The following is a 12,007-nucleotide window of genomic DNA, read 5'->3' on the forward strand; positions in this document are numbered from 1 at the left end:
GCTTTAGTTGTGTATTTCCTATTGTGTACCTGCTTACTGTCTGTAATGGTGATCATGTGACTGAGGGACTGCACCTGTCATATCTTTGGATAGTTGCTAAATGACTATCCAAAGTTAGTAACCAAGTACTACTGTAAGTTAGTAACCAAGTACTACAAGTAATACTGTAGCTTGACACTAATCATCATTCTTTTCTAATATCACCTATCTCTAATAAAAAAAGGATTGTAACCGTACATTTCATTTTCTGCAATTTTACCTTTGTAAATTAAATAAATGTATATTTAGCAATGATCTAAATAGATGTGTTTCATCAGTGTTATATTTTCTATCACTTAGGGGTGAGATGCTCATGAACTAAGGAAAATGATTGCTAAAGTATGCATTATGTAATTTAGAAACAAAAACAGCTCATCTTATAAAAAGAGCAAAAAGAAATAGAATAGCAAATCCAGTGGTGGGATTCAAATACATGAACAACTGGTTCTCTATGTGGATGCCACTTCCGGAAGTCCGTTCTGGGCCTGGGCCTCCGAGGCCCAGAACAGAGTTCCGGAAGCGGAATCCACACACTTCCGGTGAGCCATTCTGGGCCTTGCAAAAAAGGACTAAGTCTTCAGCCGGTTCGCTGAACTCAACAAAAATCTGCTGAACCAGTGCGAACTGGCTGAATCCCACCACTGAGCAAATCCCTGTTCATAACAGTAGTATGATTATGTCCATCTGACCCTTTACCTTATGTTAATTAGGCAAGTAAAAGATTAAACACCCTAAATTATACTGAAAAAAACACTTCTTGAACTGTTATCAGACTTTCTTTGGTTTTAGTTTTAGTTGATTAACCAGCCATTTTTTAAAAAATGTAGTTTCTTGCTTACCACTACATTCCTACAGTTCTGAGTTAACCAAAATTAGTTATGCATCCCAGCAGGCTCTGTCTGAAATGTTTTAGAAATGAATCTGCAAAAATCTTTACTTTTTGTATTTTATTTGCTAATCAGAGGAAAATATATATAAACTAAGCAAATATTATCTACATCAAATTAAAAATAATGAAAAACACATAACTCAACTATATAGGAAATAAAAAAGAATTGTTTGAGTACAGAACTGTTGATAAACTACATATAAGTCATGCTATGGCTGTTGTCTCGCAGTGCCTGGAGGCTGTGGTGGCGTGGATGTGGGACAACAGGCTTTGACTGAATCCTGATAAGGCCGAATGGCTTTGGGTACATGGGCCTCCAGGATCCGGGATTTTGTCATCTTTGACTCTGGATAGGGTGGCACTGCCCAAGAAAGACCCAGTCTGCAACTTGGGGGTTCTCCTGGACTTCTAACTCCTGTTTGAGGAACAGGTAGACACAGCTAGGAAAGCCTTTGCACAACTTTGTGTTGTGTATCAATTGCAGCCCTTCCTCAATCAGGATTCCCTGTGCTCAGTTGTTCAGTTCCTAGTCATCTCATGACCTGACTATTGTAATGTACTCTACATGGGTCTACCCTTGAAGAGCATTTGGAAGCTACTGCTGGTACAGAGTGTGGCAGCACGGGTAGTTTTGGTGGCCCCAAGAATGGCCCCTGTAATACCACTGCTCTACAAGCTGCATTGGTTATCAGGTGCACTGCTTTTGGGTGCAATTCAGTTAAAGGCCTTCATGGCATGGGTCCAGATTACTTGAGGGTCCATCTCACCCCAGTGGTATTAGCCTGTATCACTCCTGCCAGCAGAGAAGGCATGCTGCAGGTCCTGTCAACCTGATTAGTCTGGCTGGTGGGGGCCAGGAAGAGTGTCTTCTTTGCTGTTGCTCCTGCCATCTGGAACATCTTGCCCTAACCTCTGCAACCTCCACTTACTCATCAACCCCTTTTCAGCATAGGCATGTGGCAATGGCTACAGGTAGTTGTGGGCAACCCTAAATCAGCCTTAAGACTGCATGTTACTGAGTGATAAATTTACATGCTGTAACTGCAATATCTGAAATGACAAATATGGCAAGGCTCTGAAGCAGAGTGAATCACAGTGTTTAACATACTCAGTTCCTTTTTCACTGCTTGGGATTAGGCAGCATATATAATTTAGGATGTTATGAGCCCATACTGGGCAATTTTCTGAGTCCAGCAGCAGAGAAGACAATGTCCACCTTTCATAAAATATCTAACAGACTCTGGGAACAAGGAGAAAGGACCCTGACATTTACGGAAAGGATTCCTGAGAGGGGAAAATGTGAGAAAGGACTAATTTACTCTGTCTTAATTATACTAGATATAGGCTGAAGTAGAGAACTACTTTGATCAGCTTTCAAGTTCTGTTATAAATCCATACTAGCAATAAATATATTTCTGGAAATTTAAGTGGCTCTTTTTTGCTGAGTTTGCTTGACGAGCTTGATACCCTCAAAGAAGAGAACCTTGTTTTTGCAATGTTGATTCTGAATTTAAAGAACAGGGGACTTTAAAGGCTATTATGCTGAAAACTAGATAACTTGTGATATGTCCCAATAAGTAATTTTCCAGCCAAAGGAAATATATGGATTCCTGTTATAGACAAGTTAAATACATTATAATATATAAAAATAGAAAATACTATCAGTTGAGTGCTAATGCTGTGACATTTTGGAATGAACCAAAAAGTGGAAGCTGCACTTAGTTACACAGTTTCATTCTATGAACCTCAGAAGATTCTGGACAGGAATCTGCACTGACTCATAATCTACCAAATAATCAGAAAATCTTACTTTCTACAATTCTCAATTGCTGAATTAATTCCTGATATACCTTCCATTTATACTTTTCTTTAGCTTTCTAACAAGATTAATTTTCAGTTTTAGACACAGCAGACTTTACTTTTAGATCCCAGTTGTGGCATACTATTTTTAATACCCTCTTATTCATTTCTTATCCTTTAAGCATCTTTGAATATTAATAGAACAATGAGTCATTTAATTTATACTGTTTATAACTAATAGTCTGTTAGATATTTATTTTGTCTGCTGTGTAAATTAATACTCTCCATGGAATGGAGGAAGGACAAAGTTGTTGCTTTCCTTTTCCAAGTATCACAATACTTCTTTGCTGATGTTAGGGAGAATTTGGCTATATGTAGGCAAACAAAAAGAAAAAAGAAAAAAAAAAGAAAAAAATGCAAAAACACAAGAGAAATTAACCCAACCTAGAAATGTACTTGTCCGATCCCAAAAAGCATGCAGGCTACAGGTTGACCTGCAGCCTATTTAGGAAATAAATGAGTTGCACAGCTCTATCTTTCTTAATTCCCTTTAATGTGCTTTAGATGATGGGATTTAATTTAGCAATTTGACTCAATAAAACGTTACACTTGTAGGGTCAATGGTCTGAAAATTTAATTCCAGAGACTTAATTGTATTACTTTGTGTGTGCTGATCAATAAAATCAATTTGATTGAGAGTGGAAAGTTGTGCTTTCTCTGTCCAAACAAATCCAGTAAAAATGACCACACTTTTTTTCTCCAGTAGAAAGAGTTTTGTAATTATTCAATTGTACATCAATTATTATACAACTGTAGTGTTAATACTTTTAAATCAGTCATTTCAGTTGTTCAATTAACAGAGAAGATTAAAAAATATATTTTTAAAAAATCTGTATTTTATCAAGAATTTAGTTTTTTTCTACTTTCAGTGCTCTTAAAACAGATTAACTTACACTTATAGATCAATAAAGCAATTAAAGTTCACTGTTCTAGAAATATATTCTAAGTTCTGTATTTAACATGCTTTAACATCAATTCTATGCTTTAGTAGAATATAGTGTGTAGCATAATAGTTCAATTCTAAGTCAATATTTGCTTATTTACCTTCTTCACAGTTTTCTCCTTTGTATCCAGAGTTGCAGGCACAAGAGCCCATAATACAAATCCCACGACCTCCACATTGAGGGTCAATGCACTGGGTGGTAGGCACATCACACTCCGTACCCTTCCAACCACTATAGCATAAACAACGTCCTTTGGAGTACTGCCCATTGCCACTACACAATACTGGGCAGGCTGCTGTGAAATAAAACATGACAGAAAACTTAACATAATTCTTTTCAATCAAGCTTTAGAGGCAGAGGTACATCTTGACAAGTTGTACTTCAAAATCTTTTTTCTTACTTCTTAGTAAGTACTTGTTTTTTCTGCTTCTTATTTGAACTTATTTAAGAAAGAATTCTGTTTATATACCTCTTGAACAATCGGGGCCAAGAAAGCCAGCAAAACAATGGCATGATCCTGAAACACATTCTCCGTTTCCATGGCAATTTCGAGGGCATTCAACTACAGACTCTGAAAGTTACCAAAAGAAGAAAATTCTAACAGGCAGCAACCAATGCATTGAAATAAAGCAGCAAAACCCCCTCTTTATATAATCTGCAAATGTCAGTAGATTAACATACCCTTAGAAATCATATATCTAATGTATGCCTTCAAGAGAATAAATAAAAATAGTTAAATAAAAATCTAACATATTTGAATAAAATTTTACAAGCTTTATATGTCATTTTTTAAATTATATTTCATATCTTGTGTCTGTAATTAACAGAATTCCATTTCTTGTTTAGTAATTATGTATAGTTAGAAAGGTTATGTTAAAAAGTTTGAAGCTTAGAAGTTTTGAGATATTCAAAATATCAACTCTAAAAGATTTATTGTGAATACTCTACTTACCTATAACAATCGTATTAAAAGACACTTGCTCTGCATTTTTTCCATCGTTGTAAAAAGCCAGATGCCAGATCCCAGCATCCAAATACTGAATGAACCCTGCTTCATGAAGGCTAACAGATCTTGTTTGTCTACCTGCTCTCTCTGTCTCAAGAAGATTACGCTGCTCCTTTGCAATCAATCGGCTTCCATCCAAAAGTTCTACAAAATCATACTGCAAGGGGAAAAAATGAATCACATGCTACCTTATGTATTGATGCATTATGGAATTAATTTTTAAAACTATAGTTATATTTTTCTCAGTAATATGTATATCATTTTAAAAATATGTATAAATGAGACATTTGTTTTTGCTTTAACTATTGACAAAATATGTAACACACAATTCAAGTAGGATCTTTCAAAATAACCTGGAGGAATTCTTTAAAAAAGCATATATTCAAGGCTTATATTGATTTATATTTTGCTAAAGATAAACAACAATCTTAATATTTGGACACAACTAAGAACATAAAAATAGGGAATACATGGATGCTGTGAATAATAGTTTGAACAATCCATTGTCAAAAGCATAGTGATTGTATATTTCTGTCTTAAAATCACAAGAAAAAATATAAATAAGAAAGTTGTTATGTCAGTTTAAATACCATACTGCTATCAGAAGCACCTGTTTTTTTAAAGAAACAAATTGGTTATGAAAGGTTTACTGCAACATCAACTCTTCCAAAAGTATTACAGAAAATTAAACAAAGTTTCTTTGTTAATTATTCATATATTTCTTCAAATTGTGAAAAAAAGAGGTGAAGCCTTTCAAAGCCTAAGAGTATGAAATTGTATTACAGTGCCCGGAAAAAGCTATTTTTTACACTTGTCTGCAGTGTGAAAAAATGTAATAAAATGTAATAATATAATGCATAGAATTCAGGGATGAGCAGGAAGAGCATAGTTCATTAGCATTGTCTGGATACATTTATAAATTTTATATATGTTGTACATTTATACATGATACATAGCAAGTAGGTTATGTTGACCTAAATTATGTGATTGAAAATAAAAACAAAGCTTGGAATATTAAGAATAAAGTTTTATTTAAAAGGACAAATTCAGAGACATTGTTCTTTCATTTTCAGGATATGTCTGGCACTCTGCTTATTAACAGTATGCATTTTTGTAATTTTATTTTTTTGTCTCCATGTCTGATCATGTTTCAAGGAAAAGAAGGATATGTCATTGAAATTTGGACCCTATAATTATTTCATAAGAGGAAATTAATTTTAATCTGTAAAATCTTAAATGATTTTAGACCTGTATTTTAGAAAGATGTTTCCCTTCCAAATACTGTATACTTGGGTCTTGCTTCTACCCAGGTAAGTGAAGGTCACTAGCCAAATTTATACTTTTTATGGAAAGGGTATTTATTTATGCATGAAATTTATATGGCCACCTATTTTGTGGCACACAAATCTGATCGACGAGCAACAGTGCTAAAAAGACAAACAATAAAAAAAGAAAGGAATATATGAAGGACTAGAACGTACCTTTAAATAGCATTAAAATGTTTGTTTCAAATACTGTTAATATGGTAGGTAATTTTAATCTATGTTTTTCACATGAGTATCCGAGTGATAGAAAATAAATTGTCTTTAAAGAGGAGTTACGTTTTGCTGATAGCTCAATGGATGTTCATCAAGGGAAAGATTGCTTGCTCTCACTCAAATAGTATCCTGAGATTTTGCTCCCTATTCAGAACTGGCCACAAGCTGCAGCTTATTATGCACCTGCCATGACTGAAGCAGAAGTCTTCAACGCATCAGGGAAGGTATTAGCCATCATTTATCATTTTGCTGATATCAGAGAGAAAAGGATTATAAGTTCACTAACCACTAGAACTCATTAGTCAGGGACTGCAGCTTTTAAAGCCAACTACCTTGCTTAAAAACAGTTATTTCTTTGAGTAGTTTTTCTTATGGTTTTCTGTACAGAAAGATTCTTTCTCAGTCTACTTACTCCTTTCACATCCCAGTTTGTCAAAAGTAAGATTCCTATTGTTTAGTTTGGATGTTAGTTTATTAGTTTAGTTGACTACATCAGTGTCACTGCTGGGTTTCCTCATTGCTTTTTTGCCAGTATAATATGTATAGCTCAGTTTTTTAAGTGAAAAGAAGGCAGCAGACATTAGAGGAGAAATTTTGTAATGATAACCATTATATCTCAATACTCAATGAATGATTGACTAAGGCAGATTGTTCACAGGATTTGTTTATAAATTGTTTTATTTCTTTTTAGATGTGATTGTAAAGTAGCACAAGCCTGATCAATGAGTACTAAAACAACAGCAATCCTGTTGACCCAGCAGCCACAGAGCTATTTAAATTTTTTTTTAAAGTAACAGTGAGTAGCATACATTGCTAAATTCTATATCAACATATTTTTTTGTTTTCTGTTTTTCATCTGCCTTATTTCATCATCATAATTTTCTTCCAGATCTTGACAGCAACACTGGAAATAACATGAATTAAGTTATAAGCATTCAATGAGCATTTGAATTATCTTTTATTAAAATAAAATTTGGAATTTTTTGTTGCAGAGTTAGTGTTGCTGGCTGATAGTTGCAGCAAATTATAATTTTTACAAATTCCTTATATGCGTTAGATTTAGACAAGTACTCTCAGAGTTCATTCATTTTGTTTCAAAGTACCAAAGTCATCTATTATTTTGTAGTTTCTTTAAACATATTGACTGCCTTGTTGCAGTAAAACCAACATTCTGAGAATGTGTCATATCAACTTGAAACTATCACAGACTATTTTTGAATGATCAGCCAGTATCAATTACTTCAGGCTGACTTATTTGTGATCTCTGAGAAAATAAGAGCTGTGCAACTAAGATTGTTCTGAAACACACATAAAATTCAGCTACATTTGGGAATAATGGTACAAACACACACACACAAATGCTGCAACATATCACTTCTTACAGCAATATAGCAAAAGGAAAAGGAAAATAAAGTAAATGCCAATCATAAAGGTTTTTGAAGGATGAAGTGGATAAACATGTTATTTCTAAAAATTGTAATGTGATCTCAAGTTCTTTTGATTTTTACTAAGAAATAACTGTAACGCTTTTTGTTAAAATACTTATTTTAAAAAAGAAACAATTCTGTACTTAATCAAGTTTATTTCATATCAAAGTATCATTAAAATGTAGCATTTATATCATCTATTTTATCTTATTTCTGAAAAAATGTACATTATTTTTCTATGAATCAGGGAAGTGTATATTTGTGTGTGTGTGTGAGCTCACGTTTGGGTATTCTGAATTATATTTTTAGAAACATAAGTACATGCTGTAAAATTACAGTTCAGAAGGGCCAATATTATGACCTTGGCACAATATATGAAGGCAATAAAAAAACTATAACATTTTGAAATCCAAAATAATAACCATTTCTAAAGATGTGTGTGGTTCTAAATATTACTTTCATTAAAAACAACTCTTACTTGTGTATGTGAAGGTGGTAAACCTTTTCGGCCATATACTCCAATCAAAGCATCTTTCTGAAGGGAGATATTGAATTTTAGAAACTGTGGTTGATCAATAAAGACTTGTGACCGCCAGAAGATCCCAGGAGGCACATCTTGTGTTGCTCTTCGACCTATATCAAGTTCTCCAGAATCTATAGTGTTATTTTCCTGTGTAAATCCTAATTTACCTGAAAATATAAAGTATTAGCTTTTATTCATTTTTTTCAATAAGTTGTTAAAATATTTAGACCAGTTTCAACTAAGCTACGTACTAATCAAATCATTTAGTTAATGTTAAAGATTTGAAGGAATTACTAAAGAAAAAATAACAGATTAAAAAATTGTACTTAAACACTTTCAAACTCAAATCCTACAACTTCCACCTTTAATGAAGAATAAGATGCACTGTATTTTGTTTTGTTAACTATTCATCTAAATGTTTATTTATTTTTATTAACTATTTACCTATGTTTAATTTTGTTAGGCAAAATATTAACTATATTTTTTATAAAGATTATATTTTTGTAAACAAATTTATACACATAGACACAAACACAGAGACTAATTCTTATATAAACAGGTAAGTAAAGCAAATAGTAAAAATTGTAAGCCCTGTTTAACACTACAAAACATATAACAGTAAACATTTGTATATTAAGAAAGCTTCACCTTCAATTTAATGTATTTATCTAGACAAAAAAGAATTCACGTTTAGTTTATCTACACATATCTACATTCCAGAAGCCGTGAATGCTCCAATACTGGAATCTTTTAAGAGACTGGACAGCCATTTGTCTGAAATAGTATAGGGTTTCCTGCCTGAGCAGGGGGTTGGACTAGACAACCTCCAAGGTCTCTTCCAACTACTACTACTACTACTACTACTACTACTACTACTACTACTATACTACTACTACTTATTATTATTATTATTATTATTGTTGTTATTATTAAACATATATTGTGTAGAATAGTGCAAGAATAACACACTTCAGCAATCAAAAAGAACATAGCACAAATAACTGTTATTCTGTAATCACAAAGCAGAACATTCTATGAGATGATCATTCTTATGTGTAATAGATACACAAATATTGCATGTTCAGAGTAGAAGTTTAATAAAGACAAAGCCTTTCATTTGTAAAATTGTTCTTTATCTTCAATATTATGCTACCGTATTTTCCGGCATATAGGACGACTCGGAGTATAAGATGACCCCAGACTTCGGCGCCGAATTGCGTGCCTAGAAAGTTGTCTTATACGCCGGAAAATATGGTACATATGAAAATATTTCTTTAGATTGTGCAGATGTGCTTCTTTTATTCTGTTTGCTCTCTCTTTTTACTCTCTTGTTTTTTATGTGTTTTATTTAATTAAACAGTCTCAAGTGCTAGTGGGAACAATAGGAGGTGTTTTCATATACTGTAAAACCAGTTTTGAATTAGAGTAGATAACAAAACATTCATACAATATAGGTTTACTTCACTGAATTTGGCGAACTATAACTTTCCAATGTAGACAAAAACGTTATTTTAAAAATATATATTTATTGTTCCTGAAGATGTTGTCACAATTATTGATAGCTTTTTCAGAGAAATAACTGAAAATAAGAAATATATTTAGATACAGATGAAATTTGTTATATTAAATATAGTAAATATACAGAAGAATAAATGCTAAAAGCAAAATTTTCCCACGAAGCCTGTGATGATATTACTTAGAACAGACCAGAACAGAGTGTCAAATTACTAACTAAGAAAGGAAACAAGGGAGGAGGGGTTGTGAGTGAAGACTTGGAGAAATAGCATATGTTCAATAATGCAATTCTGATCATTAACCAATATCCCCTTTTCAAATATAGAATTCCATGCCTGCTTAAATTGCATTGCCATCTAATGCAGAACACTAGTGTTATTCCACAGTATTATTCTGATTAGTGAATGCATGGGCGAAAGCACGGAGTGATTGTGTTTAAGGTACGTGATTCACTCCTACAAATGGAATGGGCAAGCTCCATTACATTCGTAACTCAAGGATTACCCGCAAAATATGCTTTCTTCAGCATTACCAGGCAAAATAAGAGGGTAAATCTGACAACCAATACCAACCTCTGTATACCAACCAGCATCCTGACCCAGAAAACGTTTCTAAATGCATGAAATACGCTAATAATCCATTATTCACTGCTGCTTTGGTAGAATATTTAATTTTGTTTAAAATGAAACTCATTTTGCTAGATATTCCCAACCTCCCATTAAATAAATAGCTGTCTTATCTCAGCCTATCTCTGAGTGAATGCAGTCTTCTTTCTGCTTACTCCTAAGCAACTGCTCATGGCAAGGGGTAAGTACTGTTCTTACGATAACATCTTATCATTCTGAGTAAATGAATAACTTACTGAAGTGGTTATACTAGGATGAGACTGGCTCACAGGACTTCAGAAAAATATGCCAGATAAAATGTCATGATGGCTCAGCTTGCTATCACTTCTAGTCCCCAAGCAGTGCCTTAGTGATGCTCTTGCTGGATAAGATTGCTAGAGAAAAAGCTCTAAAAAGTGTCTTGCATTTCTCAGCTGGAAGCAGACCAAATCAGGAGAAATCAAATGGACATTGGTATACATCTGTTTGTATACAAGCTAATTTTCCTCTTAATCTTTGGTTTGAGCAGCATATTGAACAAAAATATATTTTGAAGTACATTTCTTCCAATTAGCTTTAGTTGCTGATTATTTTATTTTCTGCTGCAGGTTATTCAACTGGAAAAACCGATTCAACAAAAGCAGTCAGTCCTAGCTGGAAGATTATTTTCAGATCATTCTAAAGCAAAGTATTTAACAGGGGATATGTAAAATTTTCTTCATTAACCTGCACGTTTAAAACCATTGATCTTTTGCCAGTTACTGTTTCTTAACTTCTTGGAAATAAATTAGCATTTCCAAAATTAACTTGTGAGAAAAAAAAAAATTCTGTGAATCTCTTAATTCCATATGGGTTTGCAAAAACTAACTTTTTATATAGTGTCTGGTTCACTTATTCAAATTTTAGTGATAATCATGCTCTGGAATGAAGTTCTGTGAAGTAGTTTTCAATAGGAAAGGGCAGCATATTACTTAATATGGACTGGTTTATTGAGTTTGAGGTTGCATCTATTTGAATATGTATGTACATATGCATTTACCTTTCATTATTTTGTGGGCTACTGATACAATTCAATATTAATTTTGCCAAAAAACCCCACTCCTCATTTGAATTAATTGTTGATCTTCTTTCTTTCCTTCCTTCCTTTTTTCTGCAGGATCCATATTCTTCTTTTTTCTTTTAGCCAGAAAGGAAATCTTTGGCCTTTCCCTAATAGGTTCTTTCTACTGGGCAATAATACTTATTGCCACCTCTTTTTTTATTTTAACATTTCAACAAACAGAAGCTATAGATTTTTCTTTTGGGTGGTTTTGCAGTTTGGCCATGAAAAAACAAAAACTACATGAATTTTTACAAAGTAAATACAGTCATATTTCTGACTATTGGGAATATTTGGGCAATGCACATTAAAAGAAGGAAACAGAAGTTTAAAATATTTTTGAATACATCTCCATTTATGTTGGTAGACTGATGTGATTCTTTTTCTACAGTACCTGTTCTGGAAATAACTGAAAGGAAATATGTAAGATTAGCGTATTCTTTTTAAAAAAGGACATATTCCTTTCAATTTGTATCTCTCCAAGATCAATAATACCTGTCTGACTATACAAGAAGCAATTGGCACTATTGTTTTTTAATGGGCATTACAAAGGTTTTAAAAT

The 12,007-nt window shown here is 33.2% G+C and overlaps 1 protein-coding gene across 14 annotated transcripts in view; it reads right to left on the reverse strand.

Moving 5' to 3' along the window:
• TENM3 (teneurin transmembrane protein 3) overlaps positions 1 to 12,007 on the reverse strand; it is a 565,275-nt gene that overhangs the window by 111,621 nt on the left and 441,647 nt on the right. For all 14 annotated transcript variants that reach the window (XM_039336655.1, XM_039336657.1, XM_039336656.1 and 11 more), the window contains 4 exons: positions 8,182 to 8,393; positions 4,685 to 4,895; positions 4,202 to 4,303; positions 3,833 to 4,027 (listed from right to left, as the gene is read on the reverse strand). In XM_039336655.1, the coding sequence (XP_039192589.1) occupies positions 3,833 to 4,027; positions 4,202 to 4,303; positions 4,685 to 4,895; positions 8,182 to 8,393 (720 nt within the window). The remainder of the gene's footprint in view (positions 1 to 3,832; positions 4,028 to 4,201; positions 4,304 to 4,684; positions 4,896 to 8,181; positions 8,394 to 12,007) is intronic.

This window comes from Crotalus tigris, unplaced genomic scaffold (assembly GCF_016545835.1).
Source record: "Crotalus tigris isolate CLP2741 ecotype Arizona unplaced genomic scaffold, ASM1654583v1 scf7180000017666.379230911805:20528666, whole genome shotgun sequence".
In the NCBI taxonomy this organism is placed as follows: domain Eukaryota; kingdom Metazoa; phylum Chordata; class Lepidosauria; order Squamata; family Viperidae; genus Crotalus; species Crotalus tigris.